At 41.3% G+C, this 25,142-nt stretch overlaps 1 protein-coding gene across 3 annotated transcripts in view; it reads right to left on the bottom strand.

Annotated features, from left to right (window-relative positions):
• Nucleotides 1–24,786, bottom strand: part of HTR7 (5-hydroxytryptamine receptor 7) — a 113,501-nt gene extending 88,715 nt beyond the window's left edge. For all 3 annotated transcript variants that reach the window (XM_032245566.1, XM_032245565.1, XM_032245567.1), the window contains exon 1: nucleotides 23,868–24,786. In XM_032245566.1, the coding sequence (XP_032101457.1) occupies nucleotides 23,868–24,406 (539 nt within the window). In that variant the 5' untranslated portion in view covers nucleotides 24,407–24,786. The remainder of the gene's footprint in view (nucleotides 1–23,867) is intronic.
• Between the last annotated feature and the right edge of the window lie 356 nt (nucleotides 24,787–25,142).

Genomic DNA, 25,142 nt, shown 5'->3' with positions numbered 1-25,142 from the left:
AGTTAGCTTTTTCTGTATAGCAAACTACTATAAAACCTTATGGCTTAAACCACAGCCTTTTATTTAGCTTGATCTTCTGTGAGTCAGCTGGGTTATTCCAGTCCAGGCAGGTTCAGTTTATCTCAGTTGGTTTTTCTCTGTGTCTGTGGTCAGGTAATAGACCTGCTGGTGTCTGGACAATCTATAATGACTTCATTCATTCACCTGACTGGCAACTGGCAGCCAAGGAAATAGAATGAGTAGGCCATGGGTCCCTCATTATCAAATGTGGGCTTCTTCACATGGTAGCTAGCAGTCACAGGGTCCCCAAAAGAAGAAAAAGGTCAACTTCAATGAACATCCTTTTTCACCTCTCTGCTGTGTCATGTTTGCTAAGATCCCATTAGGTAAAGCAAGTTACAAGGCCAATTCTAAAATCTGTATAGGAATTGCTGCAAAGTCACCTTTCAGAGGGTGTGCATGTAGGAACATGAAGAATTGAGGGTAGTTTTTACAGCCTATCACAAGGCTGCATACAAGTTATATCTTGGGGTGGGGAATGGTACAGCCTCCTAGGAATTTTCCAGGAAAAATGTGCTATTCCCTGGAAAAAGAAGCAAGACGGGAACCCACTGTGGAAATGTGTGGGTTTCCCTCTGACTCACCCAAGATGTGGTAATGTGTGTATTTTGAGAGGTTATGGAGATAAGGTTAGAGTTCATCTCATGATTTCCCATTTTGTGCATGCATATTTGAAATCTCCATAGCTATCATACTATTTCCAGTGCCTAGTCTTGCCTCTAGGGCTTGGAAACTAACCTAGTAAGCTAAACCATCTCCATGCTGGGGATGTTCACATAATGAGCTATGCAGGTAAAATCCCATTGTACTGACCACCCTTACAGGAATAACTTCATGACAGAACATCCTGGGAATGAAATTGGCAGTGTCCTCATAAATCACAGAAGCAGAGCTAAGCCTTCAAAGTTACAGAACAAATGGTCCTGGCAGCTATGATGAGGTCTCGACTCAGGGAATAAAAAAAGACAACCCACCAAGGCAGAAATGGGTCATCAGTAGTGCAGCTTCTATGTCACCCTTTCATATTCCTCTGCCTACCTGTTTTATACCAAGACCCAATTAAACAGTCAACTACTGCTTGTTTGCTTGCTTCATTCATTCATTCATTTATTCATTCAACCACTAATCCAGCAAACATTTATTGAGCACCTTCCACATACCAATAGGAGCTGGAAGAAAACACAGATAAATGAGATGCCCTGTCCCCAAGGACCTCAGCATTTGGTGTGTAAGGGACCCAGAAATATAAACAATTACAATTCAGCATGATGAGAGTAGAGAAAGAAGCTCAGGGGACTAAGGAAGAGCTTGAGAGGGACATGTAACCCAGACCCCAGTGTCAGAGACAGCTTCCCAAAGGCTGTGACACTTTAGCTGAATCTCAAAGAATGTCTAGGAAAAATAGGCAGACAAGGGAAAAGCCTTCCAAACAGAGGAAACAACTTGTACTGGGGCATGGAAGCACAGGAGAACACCTGACACTCAGGAAGTACACAAGGAAAGGGCAAGGGCAGCTTTGATGCCCTCTGAAGTGTGATGATGCACCCAAACCCTCCCCATTCACTAAAATGTTATAAAAGATGCCAATTATATATCCTTCCTGACTGACCTGCTGATCCCACCTCAGCATGAATGAATTCAAGCCACTGACTTACCTTGAGCCGCATCTGAACTTGATCATGGGATATATTTTGGCCCCCATTGCTGACATCAATAAACACATAGAGTGCTTTGGAGGGGAGGATGGCATTCCCTGCAGCCTCATCAAGCCCCAGTATAGGTTTTTCCTAAAGGTAAACTTGATTTACTTAATCCTTTTAGGATGGAAAAGGAGAGTCAGAAAGAACATCATCAGCAAGCCCTTCCATTCAAACAACTCCCTCGTCCCAGAAAGGTGCCCTAACTGACTGATGGACCCCTAAGTCCCTGATACAGGTCAGTATTGAACTATATTAGCAATAGTATTAATAACAATGCTGTCTGTCAGTGTATGTTTATTGAGTCAGACCATTGGCTAAACTCTTTCTGAATATATATTTTTCATTCTTAAAATTTTTCAATTTGAGACAGGGTCTTGTTCTGTTGCCCAGGCTGAAGTACAGTGGTATCACACAGCTCACTGTAGCCTCGACCTCTGGGGCTCAAGCAATGCTTTTACCTTGGTCTCCTAAGTGGCCAGGACTACAGGCACATGCCACCAAAACAGGACTTTTTTTTTTTTGCAGAGATGGTGTCTTGCTATATTGCCCAGTCTGGTCTTGAACTCCTGGGCTCAACTGATTCTCTAGCCTTGGCTTCCCAAAGTGCTGGGATCACAGGAATGAGCCACCATGTTCAGCTGTGAATATAATCACATTAAATCCTCACATTAACTCTACAGAGATAGTTCTATCATGATGAGGAATGTGGTTTAGAGATAGGGCATAATGACATGCAAGGTCATAGTTAGGGAGTCAGAGACAAATCTAGAAGGACCTGTATCCTATCCCCTGGCTTCTACCTCAACAGCTTTCTGTGCCCTTAAACCTTGGTTCCAGGTTTTACCTGGTCCTATGAGAATCTTGGTATAAACAGCTCCCATCTCTGACCTTTCCTGATCCCAGCTTCCCTACTATACCCCTCAGTTCATTAGAGTCATTTATTCATTTAGAAATATGTTTGCATCCTGACTAGTTTGCATGAGCCAGTAGAAGATTAATGAGATGAGGTCTTAAGCCTAAAGTGTTTCTACTCTAGTGGAATATTCATTAATTTACCCAAGCATTCATTCAACTAAAATGTGTAAACATCTACTGTGTGCCAAGAACTTTTTAAGTATTAGGAAGTTGATGTGAACAAGGACATCAAAGTTTTTGTACATTCTAATGGAATTTAAGACACTTACATAAACAATGCTATGGGAACACAATTGAATGTGTTCCCTAAAAGTTTATGTGTTGGAAACTTAATCCCTCTGCCTTTATGAACTGATTAATGTCACTACCATGGGAGTGGGTTCGTTATCTCCAGAGTGGCTTTGTTATAAAGTGAACTCTCTCTCTAGCTCTCTTGCTCTTGCCCTCTCAACATGTTATAATTCAGCCAGAACAGCTTCCAGAACAGTGTGCTAAATAAGAATATTTTCTTCATAAATTACCCAATCTGTGGTATTCTGTTATAACAACAGAAAATTACTAATACGAACAATTATCATCAGAGTACAATGCAGCACATTTGGACTGGAATCTAGGTCCTTTGACTTCCAGGTAAGTGCCTATCAGTAAAACTTCTTGGAAGAGTTGCTTCTAGCTACCATCTCTCCTTTCCTCTCACTCTCTCTTTATCCAACTCTAGTTGGCTTCCGTCTGACTGCTTCACTAAAACTGCTCAAGATCACCAATGACTTCAAGGTCACTAGTTTGATTATATTCCATCTTTGTCAAAACATTTTCCCCTTAATTTCCATGATAGATGTTCCTCATGTTGCACTGACTAACCATCCCTTTTTAAGCTTTGCTGGGTCCTCCTCTTAACCTCCAAACATTCCATCTCCTCAAAGTTTGGTGTTTGGACCACTTTTCCTACCTGCTCTCTCCTATACCATTGCCTGAAATATAATTTACATTGACACTCAATTTTGTACCTCTAGTCCTGACTTCTCTCTGAATTCTAGACTCATATCCAAGTGTCTATTGATATAAAATTTGTCATTCAGAATAGAACTTTTGATTTTTAAAACCAATTTAACTGCTCTGACATCTTGGTAAACAATATCACCGTCTACTGATTTTGCTTGAGCCAAAAGCACAAGAGTCATCTTTTATGCTTCTGTCCCTTAGCCCCTTCATCCAGTCCATCAGCAAGGCCTGCCAATGGACCTCCAAGACAGATCTATAATTCCTCCAGTTGTTTCTATCTCCACTATTCCAACCCAGTCCAAGCTACAGTTACCTCTTGGCTTGACTAATGTAGAAGCCTTCCCATTGGTCTCCAAGTATTCATTCTCACCCTTCTCCATTTCATTCTCTGTGAAGTAACCACAATGAACCATTAAAATTAAAAACCAGACCATGTCACCCTACGTTTCAAAGTCTCTAGTGGTTCTGCTGCACTTAGAATCAAGTCGAAACTCTTTACCTGGTCTGAATCCCAATATAATTTGCAACACTTCTCTAATCTCATATCCTTCCAGGTTTTCCTTTTATCTCTCTACTGCAGTAACACTGGGCCAGGGCCTTTGTGCAAGGTTCTGCCTTTGCCTGAAAAGTTATTTTTCCTGATCTTCACGCAGCCGGCTCCTTCATGTCATTTACATTTCAGTTATATGTCACCTTCTCAGAAAAGCCTTCCATGATCACCCATTCTTATACATTGCCCTATTTTAATTATGTATGACACGTATTACTAACAAATTAATGTGTGTGTGTGTGTATTAACTTATCTGTTTCTTACCTACCTGTTTATTCTTACTAGAATATAAGATCCTAGAGAGCAAAGGTCTTATTTGCCTTGTTTATAATAGGGAAAAGTAATCAACACATATTAGGCAGTCAATAAATATTAAAGAAGCAAAAAGATAAATCCCCTATAACTCGCATCTGAAAAGGCAGGTTTATTATGGCAAGGAGTTGCTAATAAAGGGCTATCACCTTTGCAGCCCAGAAAAGAAGACAGATTAGTAGGGGCCTGTGGAACTCAGAAAACTGTCAAATAAAAAACTGTAAGACAATCCTTTCACAGCATGAAAGAATTTTCAAAGACTTTAACTGCAAATAGCAGAGATTTTTCAATCCAAACATATAGAATATACATTTCCCAGAATACAATTCTCAAACATTCAGGCAACAGGACCAGACTGATTATGGATGGATCGGGGCATGCCTTTTAAGTCTCTCCATGTCTGACCATAAATATTGATAGCCCCTTTTTGGTAGATGGTTCTGCCTTATATTCCAGATGAAAAAAAAATTAGCAGGAAGAAAGCTATATAGCTGCCTCTCTTTGAGAGAGTGGAATATATTATAAGCATGCCCAGAAAAATAGAATGCTCAGCAATTTGAATTAGAATAGAGGCCATGTTGAAAGTGATAATGCAAACTGAATAAATGGGTGAAATAAAGGTTCCCACACAGATGCACTAGAGATATTCCCCAATCCCAGACTGGTATTCTTTACTTTAACATACAAAGTCAGAAGAATGAACCCTTAGGTTTGACCTAGGAGCCATCATTTTGTAGGAGTCCTTAAGAATTCTTCAGGCACAAAAAGGCTGTGGAAAACAGACCAGAGAATACCTGGATTTTTATTGACGGAACTGCTAATAAAACAACACAATAGTTTGCAATCAGAAGCTAAATGACTCATATCTCTTTCAAGAAAGGTCATATCACACAGGAATTGACTGTAAAGCAATATCTCTAACCTAACTTTCAAAAGCTCTAAATTGTCTGATACGTGAACAAAATAGTCTTCATTTACCCTCAACTAGATAACACCTTGAGGATGGGGATATGTCTTTATTCACTTTTATATCCTCATACTTCTTAAATATCTAGTAGGCAAGCAATAACAGTTTGCTTATTAAATAAATCTCACCACCACCATCTTCTCTAACTTGGTTAGGTTGTGCATGCAATCATCTCTTCCTCTCTTCATCTCTCCATCTGTCTCTCCATCTGTCCGTCTCTCCATCTGTCTCTCTCTTTCTCTCTCTCTCTCTCACACACACACACACACACACGTCTGGCCTCTCTGTTAGAAAGAGCTCACGGCTTAGATTCTATCTTAAATCTGTGAAGGTCTAGATCTGATATTCCATAATAACTTAATCTTCATCGAAACAAAATCTAACTGATGGCAGGGAGTGAGATCAGCTTTCTCATCTGTAAAATGAGGATAAAAAAGTGCCTGGAATGACACTGGAAAGGAGTGAAGCCAAATAATCAGATGTGTTGCTTCATTCTTCCATCCCAAACATGCAGAAAACTTAGCTGTGGTATGCAGAGCATGTGTCCTGAACGCCCAACACTTACAGCAGCCACCAAAACCAAGAGAAGGGAATACTATGTGACAAAGGCATGGAGTTTATCTTATTCTTTCAACTCCTTCAATTTTTTATTTATTTTTCTTTTTTATTTTTATTTTATGGTTTTTTTGTTTGTTTGTTTGTTTTCTTGAGATGGAGTTTCACTCTTGTTGCCCAGGCTGGAGTGTAATGACATGATCTCAGCTCACCGCAACCTCCAACTCCCAGGTTCAAGCGATTCCCCTGCCTCAGCCTCCAGAGTAGCTGGGATTAAAGGGATGCACCACTATGTCCAGCTAATTTTGTATTTTTAGTAGAGATGGGGTTTCTCCATGTTGGTCAGGCTGGTCTTGAACTCCCAACCTCAGGCGATACATCTGCCTTGGCCTCCCAAAGTGTTGGGATTACAGGTATGAGCCTCTGCGCCCAGCCCAACTCCTTCAATTTTTAAGAACTGTTCAAATTTTTCTTAGGGATCTGACTCTATTCACAATATGTTCCTTACTAAATATAGAAGCATAATATTAACATAACTATAATACTAATAAGTGTAACAGCTCATATTTACCAGCACACTTGTTAATAGCCAGGCATGGAACAAAAGACTTCACCTACACCAATCCAATTAACTATCAAAACCTATGGGGAAAGCATTAGTATTACCTATGCTACAGATAAGTATCCTGAATCTCAAAGAAGTTAAGTAATATCTACATGGCTACAGAACTACAAATGTCAAATCTGGGACTTGAACTCAGGTCTGTTGACTCCAAGTCCTGGGCAGTATTCATCGTTAACTTGTTTATCCTTATCCCCATTATTAAGTACAATCCCTGACACTGGTGAAAGCTTTAAGCCTCAAATCTAGGCAACAACAATTGCTTAGCAGCAAGCAGCCTAAGAGCACAGACCATAACGCAAGCCATGACTTCAAGTCCCAGACTGGTCATTTATTAGTTCTGCAACCTTAGCTATATTTGTTAGCCTCTCGGAGCCTCGGCTTTCTCATCTGTAAAACGGCAATAATAAAAGTGGCTTTAACAGGACACTTAGTATCTTAAGTAATATATAGTAAGAATACTGACAGGTCCGCAGTTCCTTAACCATAAATCTAAAGTTCCAAAAGCTCTGAAATCAGACCTTGTTCTTAAACTGGTTGTATTAATTCTATTGCTGCTATAACAAGTACCCACAAACTCAATGGCTTAAAACAACAAAAATTGATTACACTGCAGTTCTGTAGGTTAGAAGTCAAATGTGGGTCCCTGGATTAAAATCAAGGCGTCTACAGGCTGTGTTCCTTTCTGGAGACTCTAGAGAGGATTCATTTCATCACCTTTTCCACCTTTTAGAGGCTTCTCCCATTCTTTGGCTCATGGCCCCCTTCCATCTTCAAAGCCACCATTGGTGGACTGGGTCCCTTTCACATTGCATCACTCCAACCTCTGCTCCCATTATCACATCTTCCTCTCTGACTCTCTTGCCTCATTCTTTCACATTTAAGAACCCTGTGTGCCAGACGCAGTGGCTCATACCTGTAATCCCAACACTTTGGGAGGCCAAGGTAGGCGGATCATCTGAGGTCAGGAGTTTGTATACCAGCTTGATAAACATGGTGAAACCCTGTCTCTACTAAAAATACACAATTAGCCATGTATGGGGTGCATGCCTGTAATGTCAGCTACTTGGGAGGCCAAGGCAGGAGAATCATGTGAACCCAGGAGGCAGAGGTTGCAGTGAGCCGAGATCGTGCCATTACACTCCAGCCTGGCTACAGAGTGAGACTCTCAACAACCACAACAACAACAAACTCTTGTGATTACATGGTGTGCATCTGGATAATCCAGGATAATCTTCCAACATTAAAGTCAGCTGATTAACAACCTTAATGCCACCTCCTACCTTCATTCTCCCCATTTGCCATGTAAGGTAATAAATTTACAGGTTCCAGGAATTAGAACATAGTTAGGAATTACAGAAGCTATGATTTTGCCTGTCAAACTTGTGGCAAACTGACCTGGCGCAAAACCTAACTTGAGCTAATATGACTATAGTCTTAATTTTCTCTACTAAATATGAATATTCATACATTTGATTTAGGATGCAGTCCCAGACCTCATTGTGGTGCTATGTAATATACAGTATACTAACTGAATTACATTTCTAAAATCCAGACAATTCTGAATTCTGAAATACCTCTGATCCCAAGGGTTTTAGATAAGAGACTATAAATTCATACTATAATAATTATTATTAACATCTTCCTCTTCTCTGGAAGGCAAGAATAAATGCTCCATGTTTGACATGGTTCGTAAATCATGTTCACAAAACCAGTGCCCCCTTGAGCCTTGGAAGACTCTGCTGGCCGGGCATGGTGGCTCACTCCTGTAATCCCAGCAATTTGGGAGGTTGAAGTGGGCTGATCACTTGAGGCCAGGATCTCAAAACCAGCATGGCCATCATGGTGAAACCATATCTCTACTAAAAATACAAAAATTAGAGGTTGCTGTGAGCTGAGATCATGCCACTTCACTTCAGCCTGGGCACAGAGCAAGACTCTAACTTAAAAAAAAAAAAAAAAAAAAAAGATCCTGCTATGGTTTGAATGTATATGTCTCTCGAAAATTCATGTCATATGTTGGAACTTAAACCCCAAAGTGATAGTATTAAGAGGTGAACTTTTGGTAGGTGATTAATTCATGAGGTTAGAGCCCTCGTGGATGGGATTAGCAACCTCATAAAAGGACTCAAGTAAATTTGCTAGGTCCTTTTGCCACCTGTTCCTTTTGCCACATGAGGATGCAGCAACAAGGCACCATCTTGCAAGCAGAGATAATGTCCTCACCAGACATGGAACTTGCCTGTACCATGATCTTGGAGTTCCCAGCCTCTATCCAGAACTGTGAGAAACAAATTTCTACTGTTTATAAATTACCTAGCCTTGGGTATTTTTTTTTTTTTTTTTTTTTTTTTGAGACGGAGTTTCACTCATGTTACCCAGGCTGGAGTGCAATGGCCCGATCTCGGTTCACCGCAACCTCCGCCTCCCGGGTTCAGGCAATTCTCCTGTCTCAGCCTCCTGAGTAGCTGGGATTACAGGCACGCATCACCATGCCCAGCTAATTTTTTGTATTTTTTTAGTAGAGACGGGGTTTCACCGTACTGACCAGGATGGTCTCGAGCTCTTGACCTCGTGATCCACCCACCTCGGCCTCCCAAAGTGATGGGATTACAGGCTTGAGCCACCGCGCCCAGCCAGGTATTTTGTTATAGCATCATGAAGAGGTAAGACAGATTGGGAGTCAGGCATTCCTGGTGGCCAAATCTGATACCACTCCTTTCTTCCAATGTACTCCTAACTTCTATCAGCCTCCCTGTCCTCCTCACCCAGGGGTAGGGGCGGGAGTGTGAGTGTGCCCACAGAGTGGTCATGGGGATTAAATGAGATGAATCATGCACAGCCCTTGGCACCCAACAATGGGATTGCTACTGCCAGGTATTATACTCCTCTACTTGGGCACTGCCTTCATGGCTGACATCCAAGGCTTTCCTTCTGGAATATGTGGACTTCATAAAAAATGTGTTTATTTAGTGAAAAAGAAAAGGCCCTGAGATTTTTCACTTAATTTTGCCTATGTTTTCACCCTGTTCCATAGCACAGCACTGATGATAATAAAGAGCTGACTTCTAGATCCAAGCTGCTAAGGCCTTCACATCATTGGCAGCTTTGCTTATGTCAGTGTTCTGCAGAACAGGAAGTAACTCAACAGCCTACTATGCTCTTATGAGACCATCCCTTGGACTATCCCACTGCCTCCATGCTGCTTCTGTTTTCACCAGACATCTCCTGATCCTAACGTGGTTTCTCAAGTAAACTTCTCCACTGTCACCAAGAGGAATGTGTTATAGGAAGCTGCAGAATACGAAGTCAAGGCCAGGTGTGTGAATTTGAGAATCAGAGGCACCATTCCTTTTTTTCTTCCCTTTCTTCTCTCCCTCCCTCCTTTTTTTCCTTTCTTTCCTTCTTTCTTCCCTCCCTCCTTTCCTTCCACAGTCAATCCACATAGATTAACTGAACACCTACCAAGCACAAAGTATTATGCCAAGGAGCTAGCAATGCAGTCTTCAAGATAGGCCTGGGTCATGCTATACAGCATGTACAGATGATCCCCCAAATCATGACCTTATTACCGTTAATTTGACAAACCATTAATTACAAATTGAGGGGCAAGTTAGGAAGAAAAAGCGCAAGGTGTTAAAAGATTGTTTAAGATTGTCAGGGGATTCTAGAAATGTATCTATGACATAGTAACATCTAATCAAGGACCTGACTGAAGAGTGATAAAAATTACCCAGCTAAAGAGATAGAAAAGAATTCCAGGAGAAACATGAATAAACTTGTGAAGATCCTGAACATCAGAATGTCAAGGAAATGAAAGAAGACCCAGATTGCCAAAATACGGGGAGGAGAGGCAATACAGATAGATGACTGGTTAGTTGGTGGTAGGTAGGAAGAAAGGGAGGAAGAAAAGAAAGGGAAGAAGAAGGAAGGAGGGAAAGAGAGAATTAAATGGAACCAAATTAAATCTGGAGCAGAAGCTGGCAAGCTCCAGCAGGGCCAAATCTGGTCCCAGTCTGTTTTTGTATGGCCTCCAGCTAAGAATGGTCTTTGTATTTTTAAGTAGTTGAAAAAAAATAAAAAAGACAAATACTATTTCATGATATGTTAAAATTATATCAAATTCAATTTTCAGTATCCATAAATAAAGCTTTATTGGAACACAGCCACATCTATACATTTGCATATTATCTATGGCTGCTTTCATGCTACAATGGCAGAGTTGAGGAGTTGCAACAGAGACCTTGTGGTCCACAAGCTTAAAATATTTATTATCTATATCTATACATTTATAGAAAAAAAATGTTTGCCAACACCTGATTTAGTGAGATAGGCAGAAGCCAGATCATATAATCTTTGGATAAACTTTGGGATAAGATCTTATTCCAAAACCAGGAGAACCCAATAAATAGTGAAAATGAAGCAGGAGAACAGCATGACCCAATAGTGCCCAAACCTATCTGCACGTTAGACTAGGAAGCTTCAAAAAATATGGATGCATGAGTCCCACTTCCAGAGATTATGAATTAATTAGTCTTGGTATAGCCAGGGCTTTGGAATTTTGAGGGGATTCCTAGTTGGCTTTAATATGCAGATAAGTTTGGGAACCATGGATATAATCACATTTATATGTTTTAAAGATCAGTCCAGCTCAGGGGTTCTCCCTCTGGTTGCAAATTAGAATCATGTGGGGCACATTTTCAAATATACTGATCTGATGCCCAGGCCTACCTGGTATCAATTAAATGAGGATCTCTAGGGAGTCTTCCCAAGCATTGGTATAAAGTTGCCCAGGTGATTCTAATGTGAAGCCAGGGTTGTGCACCCTTCATTAATAGGGGCCAAGGATGAAGACCCAGAGGCCCCTGAGAGGCTACTCTGAGTGCCCAGTTGAAAGATGACAGGGGCTGGGGTTGAGTTGTTGGGGGTAGGGGGCTGGGTAGGACAATCAGAAAGACTTGGGATCAGTCAGTGAGAGTGCAAGGCTGAGGTAGAAAGTTTCAAAAATGACACTCAAATGTCTAGCAAAGCAACTGGGTACAAACTGATGGCACTTATTGGGATGGGAACCTTGAGCAAGGAACAAGTTACAGAAGCAAAAGCATTAGTTCTGTTTTGATGTAGTGTTGAAAAAGAGGGTGCCTTCAGAGAGTTGGCCAGATTAAAGCTGTAAGGGACTGCCATCAAATGATAAAGAGCCTTTAATGCTATCCTAACAATATCCTCTTCATACAGCAAGCAATGGCTACAACGATGTAGTGAAATACATATGACCTTTGGATTTAGAGACTGTTCCAGTCACATACAATGTGTGTGAGCTTCTTCAGCTTCCTTACCTACAGAATGGTATTAAAAGTGTTCATATCTGTCTTGTTCATCTTTGGCCAGCAGAGTCACACAATGACAGACACTCGAAAAACACTCTCACAAGGATATTGTAAAGATTCAACAAGATTCCATGTGTAAAGTGTCTAGAAACTTAAGTAGCACAGAAGGCATTCATAAAATGGCAGTGTTATCCCTGAATGGTTTCCAAAGAAGCATGACCCAGTGACACCCTCACACTGAAGTTTTAGAAAGTGTATATGGTGCCCCAGTGGTCACTGCCCTGCATCCAGAGGCTTCCTGGCACTGCATGTGATGCCTGGCCACCATGAAGGCCACCGGCCTGCCTGGGACTGCCACCCTAGGTGTGCAGAAGCCATGAGCTTTCCCCCTAGACCCTTTGCTCCTCTGCCCAGGTATTTTATTTCCGTGATGCTTCCCTCTCTGTCCTGATGCCACCCAAGAGGCTGTGACTGACCAGCACTTCAGACACATTATTCTTTTTTGCCTATTCTCAAAATAGAATCAAATGCCAAGGTAGGGGGAAAAAGTGTATATGGACATCTGTGAGAAGGATGGGTGAATAGGAGAAGAAATGGGTACAGGTTGAGTATCCCTGATCCAAAATGCTTGGGACCTTCTTTATATTTTGAAATATGTGCATATACATAATAAAGCATCTTGAGGCGGGGATCTAAGTCTAAACACAAAGTTCATTTATGTTTTATATTTACCTTGTACCCATAGCTTAATGGTAATTTTATGCAATATTTTAAATAATTTTGTGTGCCTGTCACATGAGGTCAGGTGTGAAATTTTCCACTTGTGGTATCATATCGGCACTCAAAAAGTTTCTAATCTTGGAGCATTTTGGATTTCAGACTTTTAGATCAGGGATGCCCAATTTGTACTAGGTTTAGCAGTCGAGATTAAGTTCTGCTGAACGTGATAAACAACAGAATGGTGTTAGTTCATCATTAGTGAGAAGTCAAGGTTCCAGCCATCCTGTGGAGTTGGGAGTCTTCCAACATCCAGGTTACCCTTCCAGCATCTTGCTCCTGTTTCCCAAGCACGACCATTTTTGTCCATCTTGACTAAGATGGCCAGAGCTCTAGCCACCATCTTCACATTCCAGGAAAGAAGATGGAGGAAAGGACAAAAAAGAGGAAGAGAACACACTAATTTTCTAGAAAGCAATTTCTGGGAAGCTGAAACATAGTACTTCTTCTAACATCTCTCAAGCCCAAATTTAGTAATATGGCCACATCTAGCTGCAAAGGAGGCTAAAAAAAAATGCAGTCTTTATTCTGGGCAGCCATATCCACAGGTCAAAGCAGTAATTCCCATAACTAAGGAGGAAGGGGAGGATGAAGATTGGGGTAGGAAACCAGCAGTATCTACTGCAAGGGGTGAAGTGCTATTGACTTGGGCTTCTCCTATGCTGTTCCCTTACTCAGAATGCCTTCCTGCTCACTCTCTATGAGTTCACTCACAGACTGATTCACTGCCTCTATGTTCTTGGCATCTTCTGCTCCTTTGACTGGAATATTCCATGTCTCCACTTTTATTATTTTCCTTAAATATATTTACACACATAGATATAAATAAATACACAATATGTGAACAGGCTTTGAACACAAGTTCCATTCATACAAAAGTGCCATTCATACATGTCCTTGGTAAGCCAATTCCACCCTCTGAGTCTCAGATTCCTCCTACATCAAGTGAGGATTATCATGGCCACCTCACAATGTTGTAGAGGAGACTGATGGAGATTTCTGTATTTGGAAGTGGTCTGTAAGCAATGAAGCATTAAATATCTATTAGCTATCATCATTTCTACCCTGAAGTGGTACTTCCTGTTAGTTAACATGAGAGGAAAAAAAAAGCAGTTGGTGGCTAAGTGTTACTACACAAAAGAACAGGGCAGAAGACCTGTTTCACCTCCTTCTCACTTTCCCACAGCAAAGCTAGAAGAGGATTCCATCGATTCTTAAAATGTATCTATAAGCAGAAAATTAATTTTAGAGATGAGCAAGGATAACTTCCTTTGAAGTGAAAGGAGATCTGGAGAAGCCAGAATGCACCCTGCCCTGCTGATTGAAGCAGAATTAAAGCCAAAAGCAGAACTCAGATCATCAGAGGGAATGAGTCATAGTACCTGGCGAGGAAGCAAGGCTTCAGCCAGACACCAATCAGAGCTAAATATTACAGCTCTTGCAAATAAGGCAGATGAGTTCCTGTAACCATGAACAACCCAAAGGTGGCCCCTGCCCTCATACACGAAGCTAAAATTAATGGTTGCTGACAGCATTAGAACAATAACTGTATCTGTTCAGATTAACCATATATCTATCTGACTTAATCCAAATATACCTCACGAGATGTATCAAATACATACTTTTACCCTTGTCATTATAAAATAAAATACATATGCAGGAAACTGCCTAAAATATACCTGGACACTTTAACAATAATTTTTGAAGTTAACCCTTGTGTAATTACCACTCCAGTCAAGAAAGAGAACACTACACCACTTTAGAAGCAAGCCTCTCTGATCTCAGTTTTCTCTTTCCCATCTAAAAAATCATTCTCTATTCTTATAATATACACTTCCTTCCTTTTCTTTATAATATTACCACTCATGTACATCCCTAAAAATGTTTTTGTCTATTTAGAATTTTTATTTGAATGGAATCACATATGCATATACTTTTATACTTTGCTTCTTCTGCTCAGCCTTACATTTGTAACCCCAAAATATTTATCAGTGAAATGATATGACATCTGAAATTTGATTTAAAATAATTGGATGGAGGAGGAGTTCCAAAGTATATTTTGAATAAATTCACAATAAATTCATCACTGTTGAAGACAGATGATGGATACATCAGACTCATTATATTAAAATTCACTTTAAAAAATATGTTTCAAAATTTTTATAACAAAAAATAGTTTAAATTACTTTCTGAGATTCATTTAGTTGCTGTGTGTAGTTAGAATTTGTTCATTTTCATTGCTGTTTAGCAACACTTCTCTAAGTAAGAGCCCAAAACCAGAAGCATCAGAATCATCTGGGAATTTATGTGAACTGTAAATTTTTAGCCCCACCCTAGACTTTCAAAATCAGAAACTCTTGGGGTAAGGTTTCTGATTTGGTAAGGTCTGGGGTGAGGCCCAACAATCTGTATTTCTGTTTTGTTTTGATTTTTGAGATAGAGTCTCGCTCTGTCACCCAGGCTGGAATGCAGTAGTGCAATCTCCGTTCACTGCAACCTCGACTTCCTGGGTTCAAGCAATTCTCTGCCTCAGCTTCCTGAGAAGCTGGGATTACAGGTGACCTCCACCATGTCCAGCTAATTTTTGCATTTTTAGTAGAGACAAGGTTTTACCATCTTGGCCAGGCTGGTCTTGATCTCTTGACCTTGTGACCCACCTGCCTCAACCTCCCAAAGTGCTGGGATTACAGGAGTGAGCCACCACACCTGGCTTAATCTGTGTTTTGTTTTGGTTTTTTTTTTGAGACAGAGTTTCGCTCTTGTTACCCAGGCTGGAGTGTAATGGCGTGATCTCGGCTCACCGCAACCTCAACCTCCTGGGTTCAGGCAATTCTCCTGCCTCAGCCTCCTGAGTAGCTGGGATTACAGGCATGCGCCACCATGCCCAGCTAATTTTTTGTATTTTTAGTAGAGACAGGGTTTCACCATGTTGACCAGGATGGTCTCGATCTCTTGACCTCATGATCCACCCACCTCGGCCTCCCAAAGTGCTGGGATTACAGGCGTGAGCCACCGCGTCCAGCCCCAATCTGTGTTTTAATAAGCTCTCCAGGTAGTTCTGATGCACATTCAAGTTTGATAAACACTCCTAAATATAATTATGTTGTATGAATACACCACAATTTATTTATTCATTCTACCATTGACATACATGTATATTATTCCAAGTTTTAAGGTTTCAAGTTTGTGGACACTATAAATATTCTTGTAGAAGATTTTTGGTGGACAAGTGTCTTTCTGATATATACTTGGTGATAAAAAAACAGGATCTTGGGGTGTATGTATTTTTAACATTACATGATAACACAAAACTATCTGCAAAGTGGTTCACCAATTTACAGTCCCACTAGTAATGTATGCAAATTCTCTTTGCTCCATATTCTTCCCAACATTTGGTAGTTTTTTTGACATTTTAATTGTTGTCAATCCACAGGGTTAAACACTTAAACTTTCCAACTTAGAAATTTTAGAAAATGCACATAAGGGAACAGAACTTCATATGTAAAATCATAGTTTCATGAATATATTACTTGATGAGTTTTCATGGAGTAAACCTGATGCAGCAAAGTATTTAGTATGACAGAGAAACTGAGAAAGTTCAATGTGACTGGAATGTGGCGAACAAGACAGAATGCAGTTCAAGATGTTGAGGAGTGAGGCAGAGACAAACCAAGGACCTCCTACATGTGCTAAAGAGTAAATTTTATTCCAAGTGAAACAAAAAGAAAATGAAAAATTTTAAGCATGAAATTTACATAATTATATTTCTATATTAGCATACATTTAAAATATTTCAGACACACATCCACTTCTAGCTATGATGGGGTTGTTCGATGCTTCTGACCAATGCTTTTGCTGAAAGTCACTTTAAAAGCTGGATAAAGCACCAATACACACACACATGCATACACGCCTGCACGCTTATGATGTATAAAGGCATCAAGCAGTTGTTGAGACAACCAGGACTTCAGGGAACAAAATCCTAGAGAAGACAGAACCACAGGGAGACAAGCCAATATTGTGCAGCCACTCTTTCCCTTGGGGCATTTGCCAAAATCAGGTGAAGGATAAGGGGCTAAGGATCCAGGTAAAGAGCCTCAGCAGAGAGCTGCTACTACGGTGCAAAAACACCAGAAGAACATTTGGCAGTCTCTTGGAGATGGAGGCGAAACTCAGAAACCTAAAAGGCAAAGATGCCAGTGAAACCTAAGCTCAGCACCTGTTTGATATTTCCCTCAAAACATTTGCTGAATTCTGAGACTGTATAATGCAGGAGGCTAAGAAGCCATGCTTGATAGTCTCACAGTTTGAGGAAAGAACACTTAAAGTTCTAAACTAGCCAAGGGGATAAGTTATTGAGCTGAAATCCTAAGGCTAAATCCTAGAAAGAGGCATCTGCCAGTGGCAGAGCTCTATCAGAACTAAAATACAGCCTATGTTCAGCTCAGTCCCTAATTGGATTAAAATAATCAGCTGTCTAATATGCCTGCCTAGCATTTTCTCCAGAACAAAATAACATCATCTACAGCATCTACTATTTTTCATGCAATATGATGAATATACAATCAACATTTGCCAGGCATGCCAAGACACAGACCAAAACCCAGAGAAAAAATAGATCACACAAAGAAACCACAAGTGACTCAGATATTAAAGTCAGGAAACAAAGAGTCAAACTATGATTAATATACTAAAAATATAACAAGATGAAGAAATTAAATGAAAAGGTAGAGAATTTCACCAAAAAATTGTAATCAATTTAAAAAGCTTAAATGGAATTTCTAGAATTATAAAATACTATCATAGAAATTCGCTAAATAGATAAGGTTAAACAACAGATTAGACATAGTAGAAGAGATAATTAACAAATTGGAAGCCTGTCAAAATTTTTTCTAATTTTGAAAGGCATCAAGCAGGCATCAAGATCCTTATCTGGATCCTTAGCCCCTTAGCCTTCACCTCATTTTGGCTAATGGATCAAGGGAAAGAATGGCTGTGCAACATTGGCTCACTTCCCTATGGTTCTGTCTTCTCTAGGATTTTATTTTCTGAAGTCCTGGTTGTGTCAACAGCTGCTTGATGTCTTGTTGAAGCACAGATATAGAACACAAAATAGAAAATGTCAAAAAAAGTAAGAAATGTGTGTGACACAGTAATAAGGTCTACAATACATTATGTTTGAAGACATAGAGAAATAAAGAATGGAACAATAATAGCATTTGATGAGAAAACAGCAAACTGATTAAATATATCAATACACAAATTTTAAAAATCATTAGGAACCCCAAACAGGCTTAACAGCAAATAAACAACAAAAACAACAACAAAAATAAATAAGGCCAGAACCAGAGACATCACAGAAAAACTGACAAAAATTAAAGACAAAAACAAAACCCCAAAAGTAGTCAGGGGCAAAAAGACACATTACCTTCAATGGAGTCATAATAATGTTGGCTAATGGCTGATGTTTCAAACAGAAATGATGGAAGTCTGAAGACAATGGAACAATGTTTTAAAGTTCTGGGGAAAAAACTAGATATATAAAATTTCATACTCAGTGAAAATATCATTCAAAAAAGCTGAAATTAGGACATTTTCAGACAAGTAAGAACTGACAGGATTTGTCCCTAGCAAACCCTCAGTGACATGGTTTGGCTGTGTCCCCACCCAAATCTCACCTTGAATTGTAAAAATCCTCACATGTTAGGGGGTGGGGCCAGGTTGAGATAACCGAATCATGGGGGTTGTTTCCCCCATACTGTTTTCCTAATAGTGAATAAGTCTCACAAGATCTGATAATTTTATAAATGGGAGTTCCCATGCACCAGCTCTCTCTCGCCTATTGCCATGTAAGACATGTCTTGCTTCCCCTTCACCTTCCACCATGATTGTGAGGCCTCTCCAAGTCATGTGGAACTGTGAGCCAATTAAACCTCTTTCCTTTATAAATTACCCAGTCTCAGATATGTCTTTATTAGCAGCATGAGAATGGACTAATACACTCAGTGAAAAAAAATGCTGGGCCAGGCATGATGGCTCACATCTGTAATCTCAGCACTTTGGGAAGCCAGGGTGGGAGAATTACTTGAAACTGGGAGTTCAAGACCAGTCTAGGCAACATAGCGAGACCCTGTCTCCTTATGTAAAAAAAAAAAAAAAATGTTTTTTTAATTAAAAATAATAATAATGCTAACAGGCATCTAATTGGGCAAAATGATCTGAGATGAAAACACAGTAATGCAGAACAAAATAAACAATGGAAAAGACGAACATGTGGGCAAAGAAGAATGAATACTGACTGTTACAACAACAATAAAAATAATATCTAATGGGGGTTTTAATAATCTGTAGACCTAAAATGAATGACAACAATAACATAAGAGGTGTGAAGGAATAGATAAAATTGAAATGTTCCAAAGTATCTCATTATCTAGGATTGTATTTCCCCAAAATAAATTTAAACATGTCCATAAATGACTCATACACAAATAAATGTTCAGAACAGCATTATTAGTGATAGCCAGAAAAGAAAAAACTCAAATGTCCATCCACGGGTGAATGGATAAACAAATTCTGGTATATTTTTATAATGGAATACCACTTTTCAATAAAATGAATGAACCACTGACAGACTAAAAACTATAGATGACTCTCACCATCATTACGTTGAGCTAAAGAAGCCAGATTTGAAAGAGTACATACTATACAACTCCATTTATATGAACTTCTAGCCAAGCAAAACCAATGTGTAATGCTAAAAGTCAGCACAATTGTTCTCTTTGCAAGCAATAGAAACTGGAAAGGGAGAGGAAGTGACCCCTGGGAGGTTGCCAGTGTTCTATTTCTTAATATAGTTGTTACATGGATGTGGAAATTCATCAAGCTCACACTTAGAATTGTGCACATACATATACTTTTCTATATGAATTTCAAAAAGTTTTAACAAATATTTCAGTCATACAAAAACTTATATAAATAATAGTAAGTCTATATCCACTACCAAGACTAAGAAATAAAACATTACCAATATAGGTGAAACATATACTACTGATTACACCTCCACCCATCCCACCAGAGATAAACTACTGTCCTGAATTTGGTGTCAACCACTCCCCTGCACTATTTTATACTTTTACTCTTTCTACAAGCTTCCCTAAATGATATGTAAAACTATTTTTCATGTTTTAAAACTATACATAAAAAGTAATTTGATTTCCTTTTTTTATTTTTAAGACAGTGCCTCACTCTATTGCCCAGGCCAGAGTGCAGTGGCGTAATCATGGCTCACTGCAGCCTCGACCACCTGGGCCAAAGTGATTCTCCCACCTCAGCTTCCCAAGTAATTGAGACCAAAGGCATTTGCCACCATGCCTGGCTTTTTTTTTTTTTTTTTTTTTTTTTTTTTTTTTGTAGAGATGAGATCTCCCTATGTTGCCCAGGCTGGTCTTGAACTCCTGGGCTCCAGCGATCCTCCAGCCTCAGCCTCTCAAAGTGCTGGGATTACAGTTGTGAGCCACCAAATCTGGCTGGTAATTTGATTTCTATTTTTAAAAGATTATTCTAAAGTGGGCATAAGGAAACTTTCTTGGATGATAAGATATCTTGACTAAAACATTGGTTACATAGGTATATATATTTGTCAGCATGCTAACTGGATATTTAAGATCTGTACATGTCATTATATATAAATTTTTATCTCACTTAAAAAAGTTTTTTAAAATAAATCATTCTTGCTTCTTCTTAGGGAGTAGATCAAGGCTGGGCAGAAATGGAACCAGGAAAGCCAATTAGAATATTGCAGTAAACCTGATGAGCATCAATGTCATCTATCTGAAGTGTAAGGAAGAAAAGACAGCTTATGGATACAATTATCTGAGCGGCTTAACTCTGAAGCAGAGCAGTAGCTGGAGGAAGAAGTGAGGCCAGAGGCCAAAGAAGAGTTTTAAAAGATACCAGATTGAACCTGACACAGTAGAAAGGAAAAGCTGAAGAAAGACCATCAATGGGCCGGTCGCGGTGGCTCATGCCTATAATCCCAGTACTTTGGGAGGCCAAGGCGGGTGGATCAGTTGATGTTAGGAGTTTGATACCAGCGTGGCCAACATGGCAAAAGCCCGTGTCTACTAAAAATACAAAAATTAGCTGGGTGTGGTGGCACCTGCCTGTAATCCCAGCTACTTAGGGGACTGAAGCAGGAGAATCACTTGAACCCGGGAGGCAGAGGTTGCAGTGAGCCGAGATGGTGCCACTGTACTCCAGCCCGGGTGACAGAGTGAGATTCCGTCTCAAAACAATAACAAACAAAAATAACAACAACAACAACAACAAAAGATCATCCATGAAGAATCAATGAAGGAACAAAGTCACTGAGAAGGTAGGGAGATGGAACGTAAAGTCCAAGGAGTTAGGTATTTGCTGGCACACAATGTCTTTTTGCTTTTTAACTGGAAAAAAGTAAAAAAAAAAAAAAAAAAAAAAAAAGGTACATCTGCAGTACAGATTGTTTGTTTGGTGGTGGAAAGACAAGAGTTCTCATCTGATGGCTGTTACTTTTTCAATACATACAAGTCACTGTCTGAAAAAGACAGGGATGGGAACTCTGAAGCCTGTGAAGAACCGTATGGCATCACATTAGAAAAGCATCCCAGTGTGATGAGTAATAGTCAAGAAAAATGAAAGTTTCCATTTTAGACAGGTTAAATGCTCAACAGATATCCAAACTCTCAAAATACAGTATGAGCACAAAGGCAACAATATTGTAATTCATCTTTGATTATGCTGTACAAAGCACAGTGTAACCTATGTTAGGTACTCAAGAGGGAATGAACAAGGGAACGAATGAAGATTAATTTTTTACATATTTTCACAGCATATTTTATATCATCTGTCATATTCTACAACAGAATGCAGAAAACATTCTTTTCAGAAATAATACATTTTCCTTTTTTCTCATTTTTAGTTCTCAATGTCCTTGGAAGAAAATCAGTCTGTGTCTTCCAATTTTATCAATTCTTCGTTTTCTCTAAAGAATTGATATGCTGATCTTCTAAAATAATTTTTAAGCAGAATTCACCAGTGGGGTAATTCTCATAGGTCAAAGGAGAATCTACATGCCTATATTACCACACTTTGTGACAATCATAAGAATATAGGTAACAATAAAATGTTAAGCTCTTGCCAAGAAGGATTAATCTCTTCTCTGTATTCAGGACATGCCTGCTGATGCTAAGTCACACATGCATGCTGAGTGAAGAATGCCTTTAGATCATGTACAGGAATCACAAGGTGATTTCAGCCAAACCTCAATGTAGCCCAGAAGAGAAACACTGACTGTCTTTAGGAGACAAATTAGCACAAGGTACTATTTATGTATTGCTTATCAACTCTGACATTTTTAAATAAAATGGTTATAAATACAGTACTTGCAGCATAAACCGTTATTTGTTTTATTACACTAAGTTCCATTTAAAAGGACTCCATTCATGCAAGATGCTCCGTTTTGGTTGGCTCAGCAGTCAGATTTCTGTGCTTATAATTCATGTATATACTTACTATGTGTTTGAGTGCACTCTCCTAATTCCAGTTGCTACAGCCAAACTGTAAATGCATATGTTTTTGTCATTTTTAACTACTGTAATTCAGAACTTCAGCTGCCAAATTTGCTGCTAATATTCTCACATATGCAGTTCATGCTCTGCTCTTAATTCCTTGTTTGTTGTCAGCAGTTTCTACCATGACATATAAAATGGTAGAATGAATTTAAAGAAAAATAACCTAAATTGTTAACTAAAAGGAGCTACAATGTATTTTTCTTCTCAAAAATATTCCCTTTCCTATTATTTCCTTTATTTAGTAATTATAAACCCTGGTCAAGCAAAACATACATATAGCAGAACATTTTAAGTATCAACAAACCACAAATAGCAGTGTTTTCAAGAAGAAAAAAAGGAAAATTTCAGTTTTTCATGCTAGACCATCCTTTGAGGCACTGTCATTTTAAGTGTAGAGGCATCAATTATTTCCCCTAGGCTGAAGGGTTTACACATACAAAGGTTCTATAGATCCACTAAGAAAATAAGTAACCATTTCTCTGTATCATTAAACACAACAGGATACTAGTCCTGGGCTGGTTTTAAAAAACCAGCAGAATGCTGAGTGTGAATATTAAGGTTTCATATTTCAGTTTCAAATGAAACAGGCCAAAGAGGATTGAGACCATACTTCAAGTTGTCAACTGCATAATATTTGAAGGGTCAAAGACTAGCTCCATTTCAAAAGCCTATCCCCTTAGAGTCCGAAGAAACCCTGTGGGCCTCCTAGTTCAATATGACACCCAAAGCAGGAATTTTTCCCCTAGCATCCCTGACAGATGGTAAGCCTGTTTCAATTATTCCAGTGAGGGAGTTCTCAAGAGAAGGTTCTCAAGGGCTATGATGAAAGGCTAGAACCAGCCATTCAGACCTGGAGCAAGGCTCCAGTCAGCAAGCCTGCAAGATACAGACAGCATTGCCAAACATTAAAACCAGACTTCCACAAACAAGAATGCAATTCCGAATTGACCATCATAAGGATGCAATGTCTAAGACATTGAGACCCCAACTCTAGAACCATCTAAGGTCCTTTCATTGGCCTAGAGAGTAGCTCCACAACTGGGGAAGCAAAGTGGCTTTTCTCCGACTGATTTTTTTTTTTTTTTTTTTTTTTTAAAGAAATGACTCCTTAAGGCTTACAGCAAGGCTTGATCAAGTCAAGGAGCATCAAATCCCTTCCTTCCAAAACCCAAGCCAAGGGACCCCCTGGTCCCCTGGTGGATAATACTAAGGCTTAAAATACTCATAATTTTGGTCTTAAAATCGTCACTACAGTAAACCAGAACATTTCGGGGTTTTCTTTTAAAGATGTACACAGGCTATGCTGTAACTGAAGTTTGGTTGGTGTTGGGTGGATGGAGGGGGTGTTGTTTTAAGCACAGCCCTTCATCCCGCCTCGAAGACTGGCTTGATCCTCCCAGGAAGGGCGAGCGCGCAGGGCTGAGCTGCCAGCCGATCCCCAGCCCGGGACGGGGCGGCCCGGCCCTTACCTGTCGATGCTGATCACGCACAGGGTCATGATCGAGGCCGTGCAGCACATGACGTCCATGGCGATAAAGACGTTACAGAAAAAGTGGCCAAAGATCCACTTGCCCCCGATGAGGTCGGTGACGCTGACGAAGGGCATGACCGCCACGGCCACCGAGAGGTCGGCCAGCGCCAGGGACACGATCAGGTAGTTGGAGGGCTGGCGGAGCTTCTTGACGAAGCACACGGAGATCACCACCAGGCAGTTGCCCGCGATCGTCAGCAGCGTGATGAGCGTCAGGATGGAGCCGATCACAACTTTCTCGGCTCTGCCGTAGTTGATCTGCTCCCCACAGCCAGAGGCATTGTCCGGGGGCGCGTCCCAGGTGGGCGCGGGGCTGGCTGTCACCTCGCCCAGCAGGTGCGGCGCCCAGGAGCCCACGACATGGTCGGTGCCACCGTCGGGGCTCAGGTCGGGCAGCCCGCGCCCCACCTCTGGCAGGAGGAAAGAGCGGAGGTGCCCGTAGAGGTCCGGGCGGCCGCTGCTGTTAACGTCCATCATCGCGCCGCCGTGTGCAGCTGCCCATGGAGCCGGCGCCCCCGCCACGCGCTCCGGCTGCCGGCCCCGGGGCTTCACCTCGCCGGTTCCGCTCCGCCCGGCCCAGCCATGGGGCCCGCGCCGGCCGCTGGGGGGCGCCCGGCTAGGTCTCGGGGCCCCCGCACACTCCGGGTCCCCGGCCGCTGCGGGTAACGCGGGAGCGCGGCCGCAAGGGGACTCCCTGCGGGAGGCGTCTCGGCCCCCGACGGACGCCCGGGACACGCGGACTCGCGGGCGCTTGGGCCGGGCTCAGCCGGCCGCTCCACAGCTTGCAGCAGCAGCGCTGCTGGGCCGAGAGCGCCCGGGCGGCAGCGGCGGCGGCAGCGGCAGAAGTTGCGGAGTGCGCCCCGCCCCTCGCGCCCGCCGCCGCCGCCGCCGCCGCCGCTCCCGGCGCTCCCCTGCGGCAGCCGCGCCGCGTCCCCGCCGCCGCCGCCACCGGCCGCTGCCCGCGCCCTCGCGCTCCCGGGACGGGCTACCAGGGCTGGGCAGGGACCGCCGCCTCTCTCGCGCCTCCCCACTGTGAGGGGGCGGCGCTGCACGCGTCTCCTGGGATCCCGGGTCCCTTTGCCCGGGGAACTGTCCTTGACGCATGATACCCAGAACCCCTCCAGCCGACCCCAGCCTCCGCGCAGTAGTCAGCCACAGTTGAGTGGGGCATTTTTCTTTTGTTAAGACGTCTAATGAGCCAGCGGATGTTCGC

Source organism: Sapajus apella, unplaced genomic scaffold (genome assembly GCF_009761245.1).
Source record: "Sapajus apella isolate SASKATOON/1434 unplaced genomic scaffold, GSC_monkey_1.0 scaffold58, whole genome shotgun sequence".
Taxonomy (NCBI): Eukaryota; Metazoa; Chordata; class Mammalia; order Primates; family Cebidae; genus Sapajus; species Sapajus apella.
This window is presented reverse-complemented; position numbering and strand designations above follow the sequence as displayed.